Source organism: Microtus oregoni, unplaced genomic scaffold (genome assembly GCF_018167655.1).
Source record: "Microtus oregoni isolate MIOR12 unplaced genomic scaffold, Mior012 000031F_ref0000149, whole genome shotgun sequence".
In the NCBI taxonomy this organism is placed as follows: Eukaryota; Metazoa; Chordata; class Mammalia; order Rodentia; family Cricetidae; genus Microtus; species Microtus oregoni.
In genome coordinates this window covers 7,900,453-7,926,438 of record NW_024543090.1, presented here as the reverse complement: position 1 = coordinate 7,926,438, position 25,986 = coordinate 7,900,453, and the positions used below count along the sequence as shown (strand labels likewise).

At 39.4% G+C, this 25,986-nt stretch overlaps 1 protein-coding gene across 1 annotated transcript; it reads right to left on the bottom strand.

Moving 5' to 3' along the window:
* Positions 1-17,112: 17,112 nt before the first annotated feature.
* Kcna4 (potassium voltage-gated channel subfamily A member 4) lies at positions 17,113-25,695 on the bottom strand. Its single transcript, XM_041679248.1, has 2 exons — positions 25,271-25,695; positions 17,113-22,094 (listed from the first exon to the last, which is right to left on the bottom strand). Exon 2 carries the CDS (start codon positions 21,315-21,317, stop codon positions 19,353-19,355), a length of 1,965 nt encoding a protein of 654 aa, XP_041535182.1. The 5' UTR covers positions 21,318-22,094; positions 25,271-25,695; the 3' UTR covers positions 17,113-19,352.
* Between the last annotated feature and the right edge of the window lie 291 nt (positions 25,696-25,986).

Below are 25,986 nucleotides of genomic sequence, written 5' to 3'. Positions count from 1 at the left end.
TTTGGGGTGAATTGGCCAACAGTATACCTCTGTGCTGGTCTACAGCCCCATATGAGAACCCTGATGGTCCCAAAAGAACCAGCCAAGGGAACTCAGCCAAACTGCCAATGCATAAAATCACATTCTGAAGTGGACTGATACTTGGAAAATACCAACTGATACACTTGCTAAACTAACTTACAATGAAAATTTTAAGCAATTAGAATTGAGATTTATGGCCCTACTTACTGTAAATTGATTTCACCAGACACAGGATTGATTTGTATGGATTGGAGTCTAGTAAAAAAGAAATCTAGAGGATTGCAACCAAAGTTCATTTCTGAAATCTAAACACAATGGAGAAATTTTAACTAATTAAATTATTATAACTAATAATCTCATAAACTGCACCTCACAAAATGAATTATATAGTCTTAGCATTGGAACTGAGTTTTGGAATTCCTCAAAGGTTGAGAATTTACCTTGAATGTGTGGATCTTAAAAGACACATGAGGGGGATGTTTCAATCTGCTTGATGGGTTCCGTAGCATCTGCTCGCTACAGATCAGCACGGGCACGTCTCTGTCTCTAACGAGGAGCAGGGCTGTGAAAGCGGGCAAACATCCATTCCAAATGTACCCAATGAGACTGTCAAATCAGAAGCATTTTCATAACTTTGTTACTTCATTTCATAATTTTGTTACTTTATTTGGCATGTTAATGTGTTCTAATTTCTTTTTATTTACTTTATTTATTTTAGAAACTGTTAAGTAGCTCTTGGCTTTACAGCCCCTTTAAAATAGAAACTGAACCCTGAAAACGTGACTATGACTTAGGAGGTCAGGACCTCTCTGACAAACAAAGTACACTTAGAAGAAATAGGGAATTTATCAGAATATAAATTTATTCAAATTTTAAAAAGATTACTTGTTTCTTTCAAGAATGTCTGTCTACTAAAAAAACTAATTGAGATCAGTTTTAGTTTAATTGAGTCAATTATTCTAAAATTAGTAATCACAAAGACAAAAAGATAATAAGAAATATAATAAGGTCTCAGAGGTTAGAATGAGAAACATTTGAAAATTATTCCAGGATACTTCAAATCCCTCATAAGATCTGGGAGAAAATTTGCAAACAATGGCCATGGTAGTGGTAGTGGGAGCCTAAGAATCTTTATTAAAATTTTGAACCCAGGAAGTCAGGCAGGCAGACTACTATTGGAGGGCATGAGACAGTAACAGAATAACCTGCACTGTGTCCAGAATACACCAGAAACATAACATCTGTTCCCATAAAAACCCATTGTCTATACAACTGAACTCTCTTAAACAGGACATGGAATTCAGTTCTCCAGTGCCAAAATGCTAAAAGATGGGCATGGACAGGAGAAACATTTACTCCTCAATAGTAACACATCAAGTCAGTGAAAAGTTAGGCATTCCTTAATGAAAATATGAAGCAAAAGAATAAAGTGGATGAGTTAATAAAAAAGGAGAAAAAGTGGAAATGAAACCTATGTTCAAGAATAAATCCTTAATAGGGGCATTCTTGTGAATCTACTCAGAAATATGCAGATAGTGGGTATCTTGGCACATCATCTTTCTTGCAAATGAATAAAGGGCAGAAGAGATAATATATAGTGCCATTAGAGAGACAAGGTTAGCTACAGGGAGGATCTCCAGCTAGGATGAAAAGATAGACATAACTGACCTGATCTCCATGATCCTAATGAGAAGGAACAGGAAACCACTTACAAAAGGATGGAGAACTAATAGGAAAGGCTTCACCTTTGGCTGCCCAAGCAACGTTTGCCATTCTAAAGCAATTTACTATATGAATAGGCAAAGCTGAGGTCAACATATAGTCATTCTACTATTGATACTATTTAAATGATTCATGTTGCTGAGGTAAGAGAACAGCAAATGATCCCCAAAGTTGTTTCTTGCCATACTAGATTCATTATTGATAAAATACATCCTCTTGAGAAAAAGGCAATGTCAGAGAAGTTAAAATTCTTTTATTTACAAGTGATCAACTTTCTCTAGGAAGCAAACATAAAAAGATATCTAAAACTATCTAAATATATAAGTGAAGATATTTATCACATATTTGTTTATAATAAAAATGTTTGAAATTGAGAAAATACACATCATAGTGGAATGACCAAGAAAATTATGCACGTTGAATGAATAGAACATTGTATAGGTGGGAAATCTTATTAATAAAATAAAAATAAACTATATAGTAATAGTAAGAAAATGATAATGATATATGCCCAGGAAAAAAAATAGAATTTGTATTATAAACATAGGACAATTGCTATGAGGTAGGATAAAGATGCATAGAGAAAAGGGAACTGGAGAAAGGTTTATTAAAAAGCTTTTTTCTTTGTTCTGCTTTATATATTAAAAATATAATATAGTTATATTATTATAGCAAACCAGTTATTTTAAATAACTCCTAAGGTTTTTATTGTAATAACTATGGCTTTCTTTCATTATTACTGCATATCATCCATAGTTACTTGAGGTCATTATATTAGTCTATATTACTGTATTACTATCAGAAGATAAACATACTTCCATAATACTCTTTAAAAATACATAGACTTTATTTTGCAGCATTCACAACGCAATGAGCAAATACTGTCTTCAACCTTCTCAGTATAAGGTACAAGCTGAATCCTCCAACAATGTGTGTGTGTGTGTGTGTGTGTGTGTGTGTGTGTGTGTGTGTGTATAGGTTTATACATGTCTGAATATGACAGACAACCTGAACGCATGGCTTCCAGTTTGTTTGTGACATGACATCTTATTGCATTGTCACTGGACCACAGTTTCTGGGAATCTCCTATCTCTGCCTTGTATCTTGCCATAGATGCTCCAGGATTACAGGCCAGTGCTACTATATCTGGCTTTATGTAGATATTGAAGAGCTGAACTCAGGTTCTCACTCTTGAAGGCAAGTTCTTTACTATTGAGTCATCTCTCCAACCCAAAATATCATCAATTGTTGAACTGCATAGAGCACATCACATCTCCATGGGTCTTTATATCACTGAGTGGCATAAGCCAGAGAAAATATAACATGTAGCTTCTACTAAGGTAAATGCAAATAAAGGCACTTTTCACAATTATATATTAGTCTCTTCTAAAGGAACGCAGGACAGAAACAAGAAGCACATATTAATGATTTTATTCACTCAAGGGATAAATAGATATAGGGGGAGTTGATTTAGATGTGAAAAATAAAGTGACCCAAACTACACATTTACTCAACTCTTTCTCCCTAAACTTCTATTGCTATAGCACATGGAAAAGCCTACACACTTCCTCCTCTGAGCAGCTGAAAGAGTTGTGGTTGTTGTTGTTTTGGAGCTTTAAGCACAAACATATTCATTGTTCTAGTATAAAGGAGCAATGACAAATTCTGGTCATGTTGTCCTTCAGCTGACTCTTAGTCCCCCCCCCCTCGGCATCCATAGAAAATAACAAACTATCACAATATAATGATTTTAGCAGGATAATGAAGGAATCCATAATCTAGTAGGTTTGAGTTTTCATCACTGATCCAAGTATGCAAAGATGAGCTTTAATTATTGAATGTTAATCTAGTTTTCAACCTTTTGTCCTTGTTATGCATTGTGAAACCAAGAAACACAGAACTACATCTAATTAGGATTTATTTATAGAAGTATTAGCAGTATCTAAATTAAAATAAAATACCATTTATGTCATAATAAGCCCTATCTTCTAAATTATCCTCCCCAGTATTTTATTTGACCATTCACTAGTAACTAACAGCTGACAGCCAAAGTGATCTGAGAGGCTGGTGCTAGGGCAACGTCGAACCTCGTAAGAACCTGTGTAATCCTTTCTAAGACTGAGCCATTGGACTCTTCTGCACAGTAATTCCTGTAGAAAACCTGAGATTCGCCTAGAACATGCAAGAAGCCATCTATCTGGACAGAGTTTCACCATGAGATGTTTACTCCTATTTTATGGAGGCTACAAGGTTTACTTCTTTGTGGCAAATGGTCCAGTTTTTATATGTAGCATGACTAGACTGTAATAATCAAAGTACTTTGTGAAATTATGTGTTTAAAAACATTAAGGAAGAGAAAAGCATGATTACAGAAATATTGTTCTAAATAGCTAGTACAAAAGAAATGACTGTGACCTTAATTTCTTTAAAGACCAACCAGAAAGAAACATTTCTCTATTTTAAGTATAAAACTTAATACTTCTTCCTATAGAAGTATTAATAATTAAGTAATTGATTAATGTTAAATAATTAATGTTAATTAATCATTATCTAGTATCATAGGATCCATCCATTTAATACTAGAAAAAAAAGTCAAAGCTAAAATCAAGTTAAAACGTAGAAATAAAAAGTAAAAGTTAAAAGTAATTAGGCTAATATATTTATATTCAAATGCATACATAAGGAGGCATTGTCTTTTGAAAACATAACAGCCCTTCCAGGGATACAAACTTTTAAATTATTAGAGTTTTTTCTGCAATCATTCAAACACAACTTATGGGCTTTAAAATATTGCTCCAAGCAGGATAGTGTTATAAGTTATAAAGCTATTTAATAACAAAGAAATGTAATCTACTTAATGTAATCTTTCAGTTCCAAATAACACTCTCTGGTTAGGTGAAGATGCTTCTTAAGTGCATTTTCTTTCTCTTAAAGTGCTTCTGAATGAACCGCACAGAACATTCTGGCATTCATTACTTTCAGTCTATTTTAGAAACTGTAAATAAATACACGCCCTTCCATCTCTAATTTCAATATTAAGAAAAATGTCTAGCTCATTTCTTCCTTCATGATTTATCAGAAAGCAAGTCAACTGTTTGTCTAAATTGCTTCAAATATTAATGCTGTGCTGGCTACCTTTCCAAGTCTACTGATACTTCAGATACTTTCACAGAAATTACGTAGTGAAGAAGAAATGTCTTACTCTCAAGAATTTGCTTTTAATACGCAGCATGTTATATTTCAAAGGCACCAGGAATAGTTGCCACTGCCTAAATTAAAGCCAAGAAATCCCAGAAGATGACGTTTGTACAATTAAATGTATTTATCCAGCAAAATGGTGAGAAACTGAAAAATATCCAAATTTCAAGAGAATCCAGGATGCATTTGATTCTAATGGCTTTAATGAAGCAGAATTGAACTAATGCTTTAGGAGGCTAAGCAATCCACTTGGCTTTATTTTATCTGTTATTTATTTATTTTCCTTTCCATTGGCTGACTTGAGCAAGTGTTTTGGCTTTTGGGAGTAGCAACTTCAATTAAAGATAATGTTTGTTTGGCTTGAATGAAGACTCAAGCCAGTGATGATAATGCAAGTTCTGAGATACTCAGAAAATAAACAAGGTAATCCTTAAGGCACACTTCACAGAAGAGTAGGCTGTTCTCAAAATAATGATAGAAATAGAGACCCGAAGATGCTATCTCAACTCCATCTCAATATTGGAAGCCTTGCTTTCAAGAAAGAAGCTCTAGACATGATATGACTTAAATTAATTTTAAAAGGGAAGCTGGCATGAGGTTGCCTTAAAACTGAGCTTCATTTGTCAGTATTGCTATAGGATAGGGTATCACCATAGAACCTTCATCTGGTGATGGATGGAGATAGAGACAGAGACCCACACTGGAGCACTGGACTGAGTTCTCAAGGTCCCAATGAGGAGCAGAAGGAGGGAGAACATGAGCAAAGAAGTCGGGACCACGAGGGGTGCACCCACCCACTGAGACAGTGGGGCTGATCTTTTGGGAGCTCACCAAGGCCAGCTGGACTGTGACTGAAAAAGCATGGGATAAAACCGGACTCTCTGAACATGGCGAACAATGAGGGCTGATGAGAAGCCAAGGACAATGGCACGGGGTTTTGATCCTACTGCATGTACTGGCTTTGTGGGAGCCTAGCCAGTTTGGATGTTCACCTTCCTAGATACGGATGGAGGCGGGAGGACCTTGGACTTTCCACAGGGCAGGGAACCCTGACTGATCTTTGGACTGGAGAGGGAGGGGGAGAGGAGTGGAGGGAGGGGTAGAAGGGTGGGAAGAGGGGGAGGGAAATGGGAGGCTGGGAGGAGGCGGAAACTTGTTTTTTTTTCCTTTTCTCAATAATAAATTAATTAATTAATTAATTAATTAATTAATAAAAACTGAGCTTCATGCATACCTGCAGGCCAGAAGAGGGCACTAGATCTCATCACGGATGGTTGTGAGCCATTCTGTGGTTGCTAGAAATTGAACTCAGGACCTCGTGAAGAGCAGACAGTGACTTTAAACTCTGAGTCATCTCAAATTCTTTTTATGAGTTTTTACAGTTACCTTGATACCTAAACACAATAAAGATACTAATAAAAAAATGGGAATTACAGATCAATCTCACTCATGAACATTGATGCAAAAATACTCAATAACATACTGGCAAACCAAATCTAAGAACACATCAGAAAAATCTTCCACCATGACCAAGTAAACCTCATTCCAGAGATGCAGCAATGGTTCATATAAAAATCTTTCAATGTAATCCACCATATTAAACAAAATGAAAGAAGAAAAAACACATCATCATCTCACTAAATGATGAAAAACAAAACCTTTAACAAAATTTAACACTCCTTCATGATAAAAGTCTTGGAGAAAGCAAGGATACAAGAAACATACCTAATCATAGTAAAGCCAATATACAGCAAGCCAACAGCCAACATTAAACTAAATGGAGAGAAACTTCCAGTGATAACCACTGAAATCAGGAACAAGACAAGGTTGTTCATTCTCTCCATATCTGTTCAATACAGCACTTGAAGTTCTAGCTAAAGCAGTAAGAAAACAAAAGGAGATCAAGAAGATACAAATCAGAAAAGAAGAAGTCAGACTCTCACCATTTGCTTATGATATGAAAGCATACAAAAGTAACCCCCAAAATTCTACCAGGGAACTTATACAATGCATAAACACCTTCAGTAATGTAGCAGGATACAAGATTAACTAAAAAAAAAATCAGTAGCCCTCCTTTAAATAGATGATAAATGGGTTGAGAAAGAAATCAGAAAAACATCATCTTTCACAATAGACACAAATAATATAAAATATATTGGGTAATTCTAACCAAACAAGTGAAAGACCTGTATTACAGGAACTTTAAATCTTTGAAAAAAGGAATTGAAGAAGACACAGATGAATGGAAAGATCTTTCGTGCTCTTGGGTAAGTAGAATTAATATAGTAAAAATGCCAGTCTTACCAAGAGTAATCTACAGACTCAATGCAATGCCCATCAAAATTCCTGCAAAATTCTTCACAAACCTCAAAATAAAATTTCTCAATTTTATACGGAAAGGCAAAAAATCCCAGGACAGCCAAAACAATCCTGTGGAACAAAGGAACCTCTGGAGGCATTGCCATCCCTGACTTCAAACTCTACTACAGAGTCACAGTCACGAAAACAGCCTGATGTTGTCATAAAGACAGACAGAAGGACAAAAGGAATTGAATTGGCATTAATCCATACCTATGAACACCTGATTTTTCACAAAGAAGTTAAAAACATAAGATAGTAAAAAGAAAGCATATTCAACAAACGGAGCTGGCATAGCTGGATATCAACATGTAAAATAGATGGATATCAACATGCAAATAGATACACATATATTGCCATGCACAAAACTCAAGTCCAAATGGATTAAAGACCTCAACATAAAACCAACCATACTGAACCTTATATAAGAGAAAGTGGGAAGTACACTTGTATGCTCTGGCATAGGAAATCACTTCCTTAATATAACACTAAGAACAACGATTAATGGGACTTCCTGAAACTGAGAAACTTCTGTAAAGCAAAGGACACATTCAACAAGACCAAATGCAGCCTCAGAATGGAAAAAGATTTTCACCAACTCCACATCAAACAGAGGACTGATCTCCAGTATATAAAAAGAACTCAAGAAACTTTACATCGAAAGAACAAATAATCTAATAAAAAAATGGGGTATATACCTAAACCGTGAACCCTCAACAAAATAAATCTAAAATATCTGAAAGACACTCAAGGAAATGTTAACATCCTTAGCCATCAGAGAAATGGAAATCAAAACAGCTCTGAGATTCCATCTTACACCTGTCTGAATGGCCAAGATCAAAAACACTGATGACAGTTTTGACTGGAGAGAATGTGGGGTAAAACGTACACTCCTCCATTGCTAGTGGGAGTGCAAATATGTACAGTCACTTTGGAAATAAATATGGCACTTTCTCAGAAAATTAGGAAACAATCTACCTCAAGACCCAGCAATACCACTTTGGGGTATATACCCAAAGGAAACTCAATCATAACTCAAGGACATGTGCTCAACTATGTTCATAGCAGCATTATTTGTAATAGCCAGAACAGGGAAACAACCTAGATGCCTCTCAACCAGAGAATGGATAAAGAAGTTGTGGTACATTTACACAATGGTGTATTATACAGCAGAAAAAATAATGACATCTTGAAATTTGCAGACAAATGGATGGATTCAGAAAAAAAAAAACATATTGAGTAAGGTAACCCAGACCCAGAAAGACAAATATAATATTTGTTCACTCATAAGTGGCTTTTAGTCATAAAGCAAAGAAAACCCAGCCTACAATCCACAAACCCAGAGATTCTAGACAATGAAGAGGACCCTAAGATCTACATAAGAAGGAGAAAAAGTCAAGATCTCCTGAGTATTGGGATCATGGGGGTTACAGAAGGAGAAGGGAAAAGGAGAGGAAGGAGGGAGAGCAGAGAAAATGCATAGTTAAAAATCAATAAAAAATGAGTTTCATTAGGAGAAATATATTCACTACTATAGTCAGCAATTACCAAGCTTATAAGTAGGAGAGCTTTAGAAATTATGGTCACCAAGCATAGCATAAAAGGGTGTCTGGAAGAGACAGACTCTCCCACTCCAAAGAAAAAAAAGGGTTTTCAATGGGATCGGGAAGCTTGCTCCATACTGTGAAATTTAGCCAGTTCTAAGCTATCTCACAAGGGTCATTAGGCAGGTACCACAAGCTTGTCCTGTAGCTATAACCTGCATGCTTTCTTATCAACTTTCGGTCCCAGAAGGAAATTGCAGAGATGGGGGTGTGGCCTGGTTTCTAGAAGAGGGAGAGAGGTACATGGAGTTTCCACAAAATAACAAGGTAGTGTCTTGAGAACAAATAAAAATCCGAGCAAATACCAGCTATGTCTCAGCAATGCGACAGAAAGTCTCACAGAAACATTAAAATTGGCCTCATATTCTCTTACGCTGGCCAGCTAAACGATACAATCCCATAATCTTACCTAGCAGAAATAACTACCCAAAACAAACAAACAAACAAAAAACTTTTTGCATTTAAGAAAGAAATTTGTGCCTTTATTCAGGTTAAAATTTGTGAAAGCATTATCGGTTATACTTCTTTAAAAATATATTCTTTTGGAAACAGAAAAATGATGATCTCAGAGATGCTACTCAGGAGATTTTTTAAAAATAATATTTGCTATTTTTAGATGCTTCTCATTTGGATTGTCTTCTTTCACTTCTGTATATCTGTATACCTGTGTACCCATCTATCTATCTATCTATCTATCTATCATCTTTCTATTATCATCATCACCACCACCACCATAATCTTTCCCTATACTTCTCACATTTTAATATTTATTCACATATTAAAAATTAAAGAAATGTTGAGAGGCAGGTGGATCTCTGTGAGTTTGAGGCCAGCCTGGTCTACAGAGGAAATTCCAGAAGAGCCATGCTACACAGTGAGAAAAACAAAACAAAAGAAGGAGGGAGGGAGGAGGGAGGGAGGGAGGGAGGAAGGGAGAAGAAAGGGAGGAAAGGAGGGAAGGAAAGAAGGGGAAGGGAAAGAAATTCATTTACCTAGATATGATTTTCTGAAGACTCAGTACATCTTGCATAGCACAGCCTGCACTTAAGAAACATCTATGGAAAAAAAATAACTGCTGAATGAGAAGTCGGTGCGCAGGTTTTCTTCTTCTTCTAATTTTAGTGTGGGTAGGACGCCAGTAAACATCATCATAATTATTTTTCCCTTTGGAAACACCATACAGTAGTATACATCTGAAAATCTTCGTAATAGAACACTTCATTGTCTTTGTTCAAGCTTCCCAGTCAGGGTTAAAGTCAGCCACAAAGGGACCAACCTAAAAATAGACCAAGAGAGAGGACTACAGCCTGCCTGCTGTCAGTTCCTCACATTAACCCTGAATGGGAATTCAGGGGCTGCCTCTTTCTGCATAAATATCTCCCCTTTAGCAAATCAACGTAGCAGTCAAAGCAGAGTTTCAGTAGCCTAACGTATAATACAAGGGGCTCTGAAAAAGTTGACAGATCAACATTTTTTGTCTAGAAATCAAAATGAGGCTGATGTATTGGACATGTTTATGAAGCCAAACTCCCCCTAATTAGGACTCACTACCTAATAACAACTATATCAGAACAGATCCTATTGCTGTTATTATTATGTTTCCGGGTCATTCCACACCAAAATTGTTTCTAGACGGTATTAAAGCATCTGGTGAAAAATGGGGGGGGGGGATCTAATCATCCAGCTGTTTCAACAATCCCAGTTCTTCAGTAATAGGCAGAAAAGAGCCAGTGTAGTAACAGGACAGAGCAGACCCACAATGCAGGTGGCAGTGGGAGCTCTCCGGATGTGCACTGCTATGACCTGATTTATAAAACAGCAAGACGTCTTCTTAAGTCACACACAAATAGCCCCTGCTAAGTAAGAGATGTGTGGCCAGAGAATGGCAATGTCCATCATCTTGTAGGCTCTGGTGGATGTACTGATGTGTGACAAGAGGCAGGATCCTGGGAAGGTGGGGGAGTCAAGCATTTTCTTTGTCTGCCTCTTCAGCCTTAAAATATGCTTAGTCATCAGGTGAAAGACTGAAAGACAAAGATGACATCTCTGTATCCTTTACTTTTTCTTTAGTTTAAACATAGATTAGAATCTTACACCATTACTCCTTACCAAACCCCTTCGGGGAAGCAACAAAAATATTTTAAAGTCAGATGGCTTTTATTTTTAATCTCTTGCAAAGGTTATAATGTAACTAAGGCATTTCAAAACTGAAGTAAGGAGGGGGGGGAATATTTCCAGCCTGTTATTGCCAGCGCGTTTTAGCAGTGAAGGTAGGATTTGCCTCCTGTGACACAAGCCTAGTCTCTGAGAGTGACACCATGGATGTACAAGGGAGGAAAGGACAGTTCCTAAAGAGAGCTGCTCCCATCTAACGATTCCTCTCCATCTCTTGAGAGAATAAAAATAGGTTGGCATCTCAAGATGACTCACACCTTGAGATACTGTATGTTGCTTCATGCTTATCTATCTGATCTAACCCTTTCCTTCTCACACTGCCTGGAAGCCTGGGAAATATGTGGATTCTGATAGAGAAATGACTCCTCTTTTCTGTACGTGTGAAAAGTCATCACTGCAACAGCTCAACCAGCAAGCAGCATATGACAGCAGATTCTAATTAGGTTGCAGAACTTTTACGATGTTTCCCTTCCTCTGAGTGTGACATACCAGCAATAACCAACATAAGTGTAGCATGCAGCTCTGCTTTTGTGAAGTTTATTAGCAGGGCTTCTGTTGGTTACTTAGCTCAGGTTCAATGCATGACCAGTGCCCAAGTGTCAATCTTTTAAAGATGCAAAAATACCCTTTGCAGAAGGGAAATATGAGTGTTATCCTTATTTTGCAGGAGCTGGTGTAACTTTTTGTATGTAAGGGTTCTAGGAGACAGAAAGAGAGTTGTGACAGTGGGGGGGTGCACAGTCATATGCCTACTCTAGATGAATCCACTATTCTGCCTACCCTGGCTTAGCAAATATTTATAATTAGCTTTATAAAATGAAGTTGTTTTTAGACTGCTCGAGCTAATTAATCATTCCAACAAATTGATGACTTCATTTAGGCATCAGTCCTTGCTTCTTGCCCACCTGCTTCCTTCTCCACCTGTCTCCCAGCTGGCTCTGGTCCTAGATCCTAATTCTATTCTGGAAGAAACTGGTCATTAACTTTGAGATCACTTATAGTTACTCAGAAAAGGTACCCCCTAGTATTGCAATAGTATTCGTTGACTATGATGCAAAAAACAGGCCCATTTGTGTTGTATTTTATAGTTACTGAATTCAGCTTAAAAACGGAGCAAAAAGAAATGTTACAAAAGAAGACATCAACACACCTGTCATCATCCAATCAATACATAAATGCCCTTTACCATGTTAGGAAGTCAAAATGTTTATAAGAAATCTACCAACTTAAATATAATATTGAAAGTCAAGGAAGGGGCCACAGAAATGCAAAAGTATTGCATTATACCCTCAGGAAGAATGAATCAAATAAGTGGCTGTTTCTAGGCTAAATGTCTCTCCAAATAAATAGTTGTGATTAAATATAGCAACCTCCAAATACATTAATTTCTTAAAATAGTTAGCTAGAGATATGCCTGAAGTTAATAATGTAATATGAGGCTTAGAATCTCTAACTACCCTTTTCTCAAATCTAATTCTATTATTAAGAAACCCAACATAAAACTGAAAACTTCTGGGAGAAAGACAGTTTCTTTAAGGGCTGTACCTAGCAGGTCAAACACATTCCTGTGAATGACACACACTCAAGAATAGATAGAAAGCTTTAATTGGCTTCATTTGTTTTAATGCAGGCACAAATTGGGTAGGTATGGAATGGGATAAAGCTGGGAAGAGATGGAGGAGGGAGCAAATGTGATCAAAATGCAATGTATGAAATGCTCAAGAATTAATAAAAAATGATAAATGAATATTAACTAATCAAAATTTTGTTTCAACCAGAAATGACGAGCAAGTAAATAAATCTTAAACCGAAAGCATTCCCTAGGGAGCCTATAACCTCTTCACAGACATCAGTCCAAAGAGAGACTCATTAATTATTTCCTACTCTCCCTGGTAGCAACTGAAAGCCTCATTTGGATCATGATCCCTAGCATTGAGAAGGAAAAGAAAGACTCACTCAGGTGCTATCAACGCCATGAGTGTTCTTTGGGGAAATCACCAATCCATTCAAGTACAAGCTTATCCAGTCTAAAAATAGAGCAGCATGCATCTTCCAAGTTAGCTAATATGCTCCTTATCATGGATAGGGATTCAGATAATTATTGCCTGGTCTTATAAGAGAGCCTGTATTCTACAACTATTTTATGTGAATGCCTTCAGATACTGACAGATGTTAAGAATGCAAACTTTTTTAATGTTGTAGTTAAACACGGGACAATTGAAGAGACCAAACAAGAGTTACAAGAAAAACCCAGAAAGATAATAGCTTTAGATAAATTTCTTTCTAGGGAATCCTAGGTAGATCCACAGTCTTTTCCGTGTGTACCTCTAATAGAATGAACATAATGTGCTTAAAAATAAACATTTTGCAATGTCTCATAAAGAAAAAAATTAAGCATTCCTTCTGAGATGGACACTCCATGTCTCTCTATCCATGGAACTCCTCAGAGGTTAACTTTAATGCCACTGTAAGTTTAAGACACAAAACCCAACCTAAAGTTTAAAGAAACATTTTTCAATCCTCAAATATCATTTCTCCACTACACATTTTTTCCTAGTAAGGGGGAAATTCACTTTTTCAGTTCAGGCTGTCTTTCTGCAATACGTCAAACTAGTCATTTGCTTATACATAGTTTGTCCTAACAAGGGAAGAATAAGAAATGTATAATACATGTTACATAATTGTATAATATGAGAATGGGATTCTTCTGAAACAAATAAAATTATTTGGTTCAGCTTTAACTGATGCTCACATACTCTGTTTACATAACTGTTTTAGAAGGAATGAAGCCCCAATAACCAGGAACTTAAGGAGCTGGGAACAAAAAATGACTTTGCTCTCTTTATACATGGAAAACTGAAAAAAAAATCAAGCACATTTCTATACAAAATCAATGTCTGGAAGAAGAGAGACCACTCCCTATACTCACTGGGTTTTCCTAGATTACCGATAAGATTACTGCGAAGGTGGCCTAATATGTCATCTGACATTTCACAGAAAACATTAACCTGTACATTATATGCATAGTTAGTTTCTATTCTACACCATCTGCAACAGTTACCTCTTAATTATCTCTGAAAACCATAGGAACTATTACAAAACTGCCCTGTGTATTTCATATTTAACCCTGATTCATCTCCTGCATTGCCTCATCAGACTTAGCTGCACAGTTAGGGCTTGTTTGTTTTCCAAATTCTGGTGCTTTTTTTCCCCCTTACATAGTGGGTTTTTTTTTTTTTTGAGTCAAGGTTTTGCTGAAACCACTGATGTAACCCAGGCTTGTCTGAATAAGTGACCTCCCTCTCCCTGACTCAGCCCAGCCTCACAAGTGCTGGTATGAAAGGCACGTGATCCTGTTCAGATCTGTATGCTCTATTATTGTACCCTTTGATAGCATTACATTTTTCCAATAGAAAATGGAATTCAGAGCCTAGGTAAAGGCAGTGCTGGATGACAAACCAAATATGAATAATCTACAAAATAGATCACTTCTGGGTCAGAAAAATTTAATTCACTATTTCTGGATCAAATATCAAAGTCCTCTAGATGCTGGTGAACTCTTTACAAATTTACAATTCAAGACACTAGTAACAGCAAATGAATAAGAATCAAAGCCTAGGTCAGCCCCATGGTGGCTCATAAGGCTTCATAACAAACACCGAATTGGCCGTGTAAATCTACTCCGATCCTGAAATCTGAGCGGCATGTACTTGACTCTCCCTTAGGCCTCAGCTAATAAACTTGTGCTGTATTCTTCAAAGTTACCAAGTCATGCCTGGGGGTTAATCTTTCTACCTCTCCTCCCAAATGATCATATTTTCTGAACCTCAAATTAGACCAGATGGCCCGATACATATTAGCATCCTTTTATGAAGAAGATACTGTGAGAAATCAGGACTGCTATGGAAACAGACAACGAAGCCAGAAATAAAATTCCTATCTATCACAGTCCTAATCTTAATTTAATTTTAAGAAGTACATATTCCCATTTACTGAACAAAATAGCTTTGGTTTCTTCAATCCTGAACAAAAAATACTCCATCAGCCTTCATTCAAATAGGAATTCAGATCCCAGTATTAGAAAGCAAGATTGTGGTCTAACCGAGGGAAGCTACATTGGTCTGGAAAAATTCTATACTTAGAATCAAAATTCTTTTCATCAGGAAAACCAAGAGGTACCTTTCGTCCATACCAAATGTCCTTTGCAGAATTCAGAATGACTTGGGGTCAAGGAGATTTCCTGGGACAGGCCCTTTTGTCAGTGAATGACAGCCCGTAACCATTCTAAACTGTATCAATAAAAAAAAAAAAGACACAAAATATACATTACACTCTGCATGGTTCATATGAACACATCACCACTGGAGCACTTTTAAAAATGTAAACAAGATCTACATATAGTTCCACTTTACTTAATAACAACCTTGAAATGACGGACACACCAGTACCCTGACAATTAGCAATAAGCAAGACCATTTCTGATTCTGTTGAAAAGCAGGGTACTTCTGTTATTATTTAAATCAGATTTTAAAAAAACTTTTCCCATTAACAGAAAATGACTTTTTATGAACTAGAACAATATATATGTTAACCCTGTATATTTTCCTTGGTTACATCTTATTCATAGTTTGGGTCCTATTTAAAAATATGTATGCTTAATGAAAACGTTTTTGTTTTGTTTTACAAAGTTTCCATGATTCTATGTGAGACAAACCTGACAAGCAGTGCAAAAACGCTTGTGAAGAACGACGTGTGTCTCAGCAAAAAATGAGTTCCCAGCACAGGTCAGAACACTAAGACAGCATTGCTCTGCGACAAAGCAAAAAACTAAAAATATTTACTTACCCACCTTCACTTGTATGTATTCAACTGGAGACAGAGGAGGCATTTTTTTAGTAATTGAATCCCTTTTATAAGTTTGTAGAATAAAGAGCCTCTAAATGCATCCTTTTCACTCACTTTAGTTTATATCTTAAAATTCTCAAACTCCTGGTTTTTCGTTAATGTAACAATGATTATAAACATTATGCTGTAGTTACTCAAAAAAAAAAAAAAACAACCTCTGCAGATGGTGTTATCATTCTAATGCAGTATTTAGTTCAATCAAAATATCCTTATCAACCCCATGGTAGAATTTGGGTACTGAAAGGGATCAAATAAAATGTACCCCAACAGTACAATTTTTATTTTTAAAAAGAAGCAAAGAAATAATGAAGCCTAAGAGTCAAATGACACCGTCTGTCCACAGTTCTCAGGATTCCCTGGACCAGTCACCAGTCCTCAGGCACCACCTCTCTGCTACAGAAACGGAAACATTGTCTACTCTTCCTTTCTTCCCCATAACCGTTAGGTCTCACTGCTTCCTTCTCAAGAGTTTGTGAGAAATAACAGTGCAACCACCTGTGAAAGGATCCTGATTAAGCTGACATTCAGACGGTGTGGTCTGGATACCATCATCTGAAAAGGACCTCTGATCCCAAGCATCCTGATCTTGAAGGGGATCACTGCTGTTTTTCTTTCCTGAGTAGTGAACCTGTACGTATTTCAAACCTGTATGGTGGCATCTAAGAAAATAAAGATTCCTGAATCGGTTGCACAGCTGCGGTTTCCCTGGGAGGAAATCTTCACAAAGGTTCTAACGCACTTTGCATAGCTCGGACTTGGGACTCACTCCCAATTCACAGCTGAACTGAACAGCCGACTTGCAAGTGAAGACATGCTACCTGCAGAGATGCCCACCGTCAAGGCAAAGGACTTCAAAGTTTTCTTCTTGAGATAGAATTAATCCCACCCACCCTAAGATAAATGCATCTTGCATGGAGGAAAACACATTTTGAATGACAATCTAATATTTGGTTTCAAAGCACACGACTGAACATCGGGTTCCAAAAAAAAAAAAAAAACAAAAAAAAAAAAAACAAATAAAGGAGCCCCAAAATTCTTAATTATGTATAGTTTATGAAGTCTCAAGATTATCGATATAATTCACATCATCAAATAAACTTAATATAATTTTCCCATTTAGAAAGGAGATGCAAAAGAAAGAAATACAGAATGCTTCCCTCCTTATCACAGACAAAGCCTTACTGTTACTTCTACAAAATGCTCGATGAATGCCCTTTGCTAGAGAAATGTTGAATAATTTAGAAATAGTACCAACACCTGAATTAAAGTCAACATTTCAGAGTTTTCAAGCTTTCCTTTGCTTTCCCAAATCCTGTAATTTAACTTGCTTTTCTACTCATTAAAAAAGAAAATGAGGTACAGACATGTCTAAGTGACTTTTGCAAAAAGATTATGGCCATGCCTGTCAAAGACTCATTACGTTTTGCTGTAAAACAATGTATTTGAATCAAAATGTCATTTCTGGAATTCTAATCACAAGGTGCCACCGTGTCTTTCAGTCACCTCTGCTGCTTGCTGCCTTTCCTTCTCCAGATGGAATTCTAGCAAAGTGTTTTCCCATGAGTGTAGCGAGAAGACAGGAAGAGAGGCATTGGTTGGCTGGAATGTGAATGCATGCGTCTCACTTCAAATACCATTAAAGGAGAAGTAGAATGTATCCAGTGATTTTTCTGGGCCAAAAGTCCCAATTACATGTGGGATGTTTCTTTTGTTGTTTGGTTTTGGTTTATTGGGTTTTATTTACATTTGTGAAGTTTGTTACTGGCTGAAATAGTGGGCATGGGATTTTCCCACAATTCTCGGGACAACCATTTGTAAACAATATTTTATTTTGTTTTGTTTGGATATATATAGTAGAGTAAGACCTCTTATGTGTTTATGCTACGTGATCTGAGATGTATTTCATGGTGATATAGTGGTATAAGGCTCATCAATTTGTGCTACCTCAAATTCAGGAATACCTGTTGTAAGTTAGATGGAAGCGTAGTCCTCAGAAACCACCTGGGGAAACATATTGATTACAACGGCGATGAAGAAAGCAAATATTCTCGAACCATTCCTCTCTAGCTCAATGTTAGTAGAGTGCGATAGCATTTGAGGTGAATCCCCACAGTTTGTGTTTTTGGATTGGTTTTTTTTTTTTTTTGTAGTAGCACACATACACACAAACACAAAATGGACTTAAATCTAGTATTTTCTTGCATATTTAATAAAAAAAATCTTAAGCCATAATCACTGTAGCTGCTGGGTGCCTTATTTCTTCAAGAACTCTTTCTGTGCATGCAATAACTTTGGTTAAATTATTCTGGACTTAAAAGGCATAATAGTATTTAAAATAGTATGGTTTCTGAAGCAACATTGTAGCAAACCAATTTCAAAAGATTCAGCTGCTGAATTTTACTATATAGTTTCTTTGTAGATCAGTTATTCAGATTTTAAAACAGGAATCATGTGCTGTTATCTGTGTGGTCATTAGTCTCACAAAAGAAAAAGAATGATTAAAAAAAAAGACTAAGAAACCATTCCTCCAATGATTGTCATTGAACTGACTGGTACATTAGTAAACATTCACAGTACGAAGTCTCTCTCAGTCTTCAGCATAGGAAGTAGTGCAAAGGAAACAAAAAATCCAGTCTTATGACCTGTGAACAGAATTTGTTACATTTCCTCCAGAATGTTAGGCATTTGCTATTATACCTCCCCAAAATTAATAATAAAATATAATCAATTTCTAAAGGCCCCTGCAGCCTTTTCAAAAGTTAATTTCCAGTTAAAAATAAACTTTAATTAAATCCAAGATTAAATTGTGACCTATATTCTATTAAATAATTTACTTTCTCTTTTTTCTACACAGTAATTCTTACAATTTCTAGAAAAACAACTACAGAATCCAAAGACATAGGAGATGTTATTAAAACACTGATAAAAGACTGCTCAAATTCATTAGTTCTTACATAGTAAATACTTCAGAATGCCAACTTTTCCATCACAGCACAATTCCCAACATGTTGACAATTTACTTACATACTCATGTGCACACACGCTCTTACACGCGCACACACACACACACACACACACACACCCCTCAGGACCATCTTTACTATTAACGTTTTCCCCTTATGTGCAAAATTCTTGCATTCTATTAAAAAATATAAAGATAGATCTACTCTATTTAAACCTCCCTCTTCTCCAAGATGTATCATTTATTTGATATGCAATACAAATTTAGTCACAATTATGCCGTGTATTACCATTAAACAGCGTACTACTGTATGCAGTGCAATCATTTGCATATTTCATTTTCATAACTGCACTCTCTATGCATGAATATATTTGGAGATGGGGGCAGTGCCAGGTGGGGAAAACGACTCACACATCGGTCTCCACAGCCTTTGCGTTAGAACAATTGTTTTTATCTGTCTCGCTGTCATCCCCCTTTTCCTGACACTTCTCTTCCTTTCCACATAAGGATTCCTTGACCCCTTCTTCCATCTCTAGATACTCTGACTTGTCCCCCAGGGATGAAGAAGTCGAGCTCCGGAATTTCTTGAGCAAATTAGAAGGGAGATATGGGCAACTGACTGCATTCTGTGTCAACTGGGTCTGTTCCTCATTTTCAGTCTCTCTGTGGTAGAAGTAGTTAAAGTTAGACACGATTACTGGCACAGGCAAAGCAATGGTTAAGACACCCGCAATGGCACACAGGGACCCCACAATCTTTCCTCCCACTGTGATGGGCTTCATGTCCCCATAGCCCACAGTTGTCATGGTGACCACAGCCCACCAAAACGCATCCGGTATGCTTTGGAAATGAGTAGTGGGTTCATCGGCTTCTGCAAAATATACAGCACTGGAAAAGAGAATGACCCCGATGAAGAGGAAAAAGATAAGAAGGCCCAGTTCCCGCATGCTGGCTCTGAGGGTGTGGCCCAGGATCTGCAAGCCTTTGGAGTGTCTGGAGAGCTTGAAGATCCGGAACACTCGGACCAGACGGATGATCCTGAGGATGGCAAAGGACATGGCCTGCTGCTGCTGGCCGTTGCCACCTCCTTGCTGCTGGGCCAGATCGGTGCCCAGAGTGATGAAGTAAGGCAAAATGGAGACAATATCAATGATGTTCATGATGTTTTTGAAGAAGAGAGCTTGGCTGGGGCAAGCAAAGCATCGGACCACAAACTCAAAGGAAAACCACACAATACACACTGTCTCCACGATGAAGAACGGGTCGTTGAATATTGTGTGCCCCGAGTTCTCTAGGTGGGGCGCCAATGTGTCATTCAACAACTTGCTATGCCCACCCGCACTCAGGGCCATGATGAGGTCCCTGTCATCCCTGAACTCTGGCAACGTTTCCAGGCAAAAGATGACGATAGAGATTAAGATGACCAGGACAGATACAATGGCTATGCCCCTGGCAGGGCTAGAACTCTCCGGATATTCAAAGAGAAGCCAAATCTGTTTCTTAAATTCGTTCTCGGGCAAAGCTCTGTCCTCCTCTTCTCTCACAAAGCCCTCGTCCTCGCGGAACTTGAGCAGGGCTTCCTCTCCCAACTGGTAGAACTTCACCTCCTCAGTGAAGATATCAAAGGGGACATTGACTGGCCTCTTCAGGCGGCCTCCTGACTGGTAATAATATAAAATGGCGTCAAAGCTGGGCCGGTTCCTATCAAAAAAATACTCATTGCGCAAAGGGTCGAAGTACTGAGTCCTCTTCTCAGGGTCTCCCAACAGAGTTTCTGGAAACTGGGCCAACGTTTTCATCTGGGTTTCAAATCGTAGCCCGGACACATTTATCACCACACGTTCACAGCAGTCGCTGTAGCGGACTGAACTGTAGCCACCACCGCCCCCATCATCCTGAGGCAGCAGGTCTGTGTATGAACACCCGTCCCCATGGTCATCCTCACTATAGTAAAACCTTCCCTCCTCTTCCTCCTCCTCCTCCTCCTCCTCGTCTTCCTCTTCCTCGCTCAATTCTCTCAGGATCTTCTCTTCAGAGCCACTGGGCATCAGATCTGAGCAATGAGGAAAACTGCCCTGCCGATGGTGGAGTTTCTTCTTCTCGGTTCGCTGATGCCTCCTCCTCCGACTACCTCGGCTACCTTGAGGATCATGGGAGGAGTAGGCCCCACGCGTCTGGTGATGATGGTGGGGGCCTCCGCCAGAACCCCCAGTGCCTTCGACAGCAGCCGTGGCAGCTGCCACAGCAGCAGCAGCCGCCGCCCTGGAGTGAGCAAGCCTCTCCCTCTCTCGGGCCCGGGCTTGGGCTGCATAACCATAAGGCATATGACTGTTGCACCCTGAGCTCTCTGCACTCACCATTGCAACCTCCATGGTGGTGGTTTTGGGAAATTGCTGGTTCCAGTTGTAAGAGAAGAAGAAAGAAAAATAGGGCAGCTTATTTTCTTACCAAATTAAGGTAAGTTTGGAAGCCTTAAGCAGATTGCCTGGAAGACTTAGGATATTTTCAGTCCAACTTTGCATTTTCTGTTTTTAAATCAGCACACCCCATGCTCCCTCTTCTCAGAGATTCGGCAGTTGCTTTCCAGAGCTTGGCTAGTCTAGACAACAGCCTAGTGCTCCTCAAACATAAGACAGGAAATGTTGCGGTCTCCCGAACACCTACGTGTTTGGGGATAGATGTTCAAATCTGGAAGAATGTCTGGGATGAGGTTGGTAATGACGCTACAAGACTCAAAGGCAGCAAGTATCTGACAGCCAGAAGTTGTGCCTAGAAAAATGAAATACAATTTTTCTGCATGGAAATTGTCCAAAGCCCAGTCCATCCAATTTAAATAAAATGCAAATTAAGTCTTTAGCCTTAGCACTTGCCTTCTAGTGATGGCTTGACCCATGTTAAGATGTGGCTTACAATGTGTCCAACCATTGCTGCTCAGTCTGTGAGGATGATTTCACGGGCTCTCTCTATGATCATCAAGACTTCATGGACCCACAGACAATGCCCAGTTGTAGATAGACGCAAAGACCTTGGAAGGCTGGGAGGGTGGAAGATGAGGTTCCAGAAATTGCAAACCCAACTCTGAGGTCTCCATAGAAATCAGGAAATGAAGACCATCCTGTGGCTAGACTCATTCAGAAGAAGCACTTCACCTGAAGAAGGATGGGAAACAAGCACAGGAGAAAAATAAAAAGAATCAAACCATCGCGAGCAAATAACCCTTCACCCCACATACAATTTCTTCTCTTGTCCTCAGGCAAACCACGAGACACACGCCAGGAGACCATAACTTTTCAAGAGCACTGGGCAGGCTGCTCTAAAAATCTTTCCCCCTCAATATCCATCTTACTTTCTTCTTTGATTATCAGTTCTGCTCGGTCTAGTGTGTGTGTGTGTGTGTGTGTGTGTGTGTGTGTGTGTGGTCTTCTTTGGTTATCAGTTCTTCTTGATCCATTATGTGTGTGTGTATGAGTGTATGTGTGTGGGGGGGGTGTGTATGAGTGTGTGTGTGTGTCTTCTTTGCTTATCAGTTCTGCTCGGTCTATTGTGTGTGTGTGTGTATGAGGGTGTGTGTGTGAGTGTGTGTCAACTCATTTATTTTGCTTCTGTCCTTTTTCCGTCCACAACGTTCTTGCTTTCCTCTGCCCTTCACCAATGCCAGGTTTTCAGTCTCACTGGCATCCTCTTCATCCTACAGCAGCAGCGCTGTGGCTTTACAGCTGTTTCCATTATTCATTTATCTCAAGGAATTCTCTTTAAATTTTCCACTTATTAAATGTTGTTGAATTAAGCACCCTTCCATTTTCTTTTTCTGTCTTTACTCGGGATTTAAAAAGTTGAAAAGAAAACCAGTTTTCTTCTGTTTAGAGTCAGACTACTTGAATGAACATCAATTACCTCATCTATAAAGTGTAAACAACATAATCCTGCCCCTCCACCCCACCTTTGTAAGGATCAATGGAGACCATGGATGCTATCAGGATAGCATATTGTCTTGCACATGATGAATGACAACGAATTGAAGGTTATGGAAATCACAGCATTAAACTATATTGCCACCTATCCACCCACTCCCTAAATTCACATTCTTTGCCACTCTCTGAAGTGGGTAAGGACAGAACTTGAGCACATCCAAGACACTGCGACACTCACGCCTATGAGTCCCTGGAGCTGGCATTCTCTGATTCCATGAAACATGCCCCTGTTGTTTTTCTCTCTACTCCAGCTTCCTGAACACTCCCTACCACCCACAGACTAGAAGCAAATCCCAGTTCCCACATCTCTTAGTAACCATCCCCTTTCCTTGAAACCATCCATGTTCACCCCCTGTACTCTTCTGAAACGTGTGGCTGTTGCCCTTGGACAGCACACTTCACCTCCTTTTACTCTTATCCTGTTCTCTCACCCTCCAGTTCACCCCACAATTGTTGACAGACCGCAACCTGCCCTGCTATCACCTGCGGTCCCTCTTTTCTTACTTTGCTCTCCTAAGTCGATTGAATTCATCTCCCCAGTCAGGACTTGAGAAACATCTTGCCCCTAACTCCAATCTCCTCTTGCTTCTTCCAAGAGGACTTCTAAGAATACAAAAAAGTGACCCAAAGAATCAGAAAGGATGATAGCAGGTAGAATACACGGCATCCTCTAGCTTCTATTACTGGAAACACTTGGGCAGTGAGAGAGCAATGGCTTTCTGAAGCCATTAGCAGGAGCCTCCCCTGAAGCACCTGCTGCTCCTTACTGCTGGTACCAGTCCTATTACTTAAATGACAATCAGGGATTGTCACACACATCTCACACACATCCTTGATTAGACCAAAAAAAGAAAAATCCAGAAAACACACCTCAGAAGGTGTCCCTAGTGACATCTTCTCCTCCGCCTGATTCATCACACCAGCTTACATTCAGAAGTGTTTACCATGGGGAGGCCTCCAAGACCTTACTTATAAAACTGTTTTAGGGCTACATTCACTGTGGCGTGTCAGCTAACATCCATAAGATGGGCACAGTTTAAATAGCCCAAGAATTTGTTCAACTTCTCAACAGTTACAAACAGTTTGCATAGATAGATATCACTTGAGTAAGTCTTGAGTAACTGACATGCCCATATATTTACAAATGTGCAGATGCCTCTCCTACTCAAGCAACCCCCTCAAAGATCTCGAATGAGAGGGTCTTCCAGCACACTGCCCATTCCCCTAGCTCTGGAACTGCCTTCTTTCTGCTTAACAGCTAATGCTTCCCTATTCGTTATTTACCTAGGCTTGTTAATTACTGTTTGCCTAACTCACTCTTCTACATTCAAAAAGCAAACTGTGTTTCTTTTCATTGGCTTCTAGTTACCTCACTATCCTAGAGAGACAGAAAGAAGGAGAGAAAGATGAAAGGGAGGGAGAGAAGGAGGGAGAATGGGGAAAGGGGGAGAAGGAGGGAAGAAAGTAAAAGAAAAGGAAGAAAGGAAGGAAAGAATGAAGGAAGGAAATGAAAAAACGAAAAATGGGTAAACACACCCAACCATTTTTCCAACAAACCCAACTGTTTTAAAATCTCTTTCTCCAGGTATCCTTCTTAGGATAATCAAGCATACTTTATGCAAGAGACCTTTGCAGGGGCTTTCCCCCTTTCTTCTAAACACCATTAAACTAAGAGGATTTTGCAAGGCACCTATTCCTGTCTCTATGCTCCCAAACACCAGCCAAAGCATCCTCTTATCCAACAACAGCAAGGCTGTTTTCCTCTCTAGATGCTAATTTCTGCAACTGTGTTAGGGTGGTACCTGAACCAAATCCGAGAGAAGGGCAGAAAGAAGGAGACAGAATTAACAATTAAAAAGGTGATAGATTCAGGAAAGCCAATACCATAAGAAACACGTACTTCATCGCACACCATTTATCCAGTCCCTGTGGACTGCTCAAACACTGAAAATACATGCCATCCTAATGTTGGGAGAGTCAGCAATACAGACCCGCTCTTCAGCTGTTCGCAAAGGAGAGGAACGGTGAGGCTGGGATTAGACAAAACGAAAACGATGCTGAATCTAAACCCCACCTCATTGGGGAACGACATCTTTAATTGCGCCCTGGCCTCCAGACCCAGGTTCCCGCTCAGGCATATTAAGCAGGGCGCACTGGCCCCATCCCCTGGGTTGCCCCTGGAGCGCCGCGTTGCATCTGCACCTCCCTTCTCCCACCTCCTGGTTTATTTTTAACCGCCTTCCATTCATGTCCTTCTGTCACATTCTAGATATTATTTATTCCTCAAATGTCCACAGTTTCTCAACAGCCAAAAGAGTAGGGTGGGGAAAAGATAAGAAAGGTATCATACTTACCGTTCCCAGCAAGTGAGAAAAATAAAAACAGAGAAAAAAATTTCGGTGATTTGTTTTCTCCCCTCAAGCTGCAACAGCTGGAGGAGGGGCAGAATCGTGGGGGGTGGGGGCGCAGTACAAGAAATCACTCGGATTTGGCAGGTGGAGGCTTCCAAATATCCACGGAACAAGTTCTGTCGCCTTGGCCGGGGTGGGGGGTGTCACAGAGTCCTCCTTACTGGTGCCCAGAGGTGGGGATTAGGGACGCCCCAAAGGTAGACCCCGGAGATTCCTGGCTTCTCTGGAGTTCGGCACAGCAGACCTGGACTGGGAACGGAAGTCAAGGTTCCCCCGAAAAAGACTCAAAATCCTAGACAGCAGCGATCACTTGTTAAGCCTGGATTCCTTCTCCAGTATCCATCCCAGTCTCGCTCTCTAGCTGGCTGCAGGAGCAGCACACGCCTCCCCTGGCTGCCAGCGCGCACGGGCGGGGGCGGGGCCAGGCCAGGCTGAGGGTGTGGCCTTTGGGGCTGTCACCCGGGGCGCCTCCCCGCGTGGCTGGGCGGGCACAGTCACGACGCTGCGACCCCACCCGTCGGCCCAGCCCCCATGACTGCTTCGCTTCTGGAAACCGTCCCAGGAGCACTTGACTATCACCCCCAAGCGAGGAGCAAATCCCGGAGACAGATGTGTCCCGCAGGAGCTGGAACAGAAGTCCAGGACCGCAGCAGAGGTGC

Bases quoted from the DNA above. Each gene is read 5' to 3' on its own strand.
- Kcna4 (XM_041679248.1), bottom strand. From the start codon at position 21,317: ATGGAGGTTGCAATGGTGAGTGCAGAGAGCTCAGGGTGCAACAGTCAT.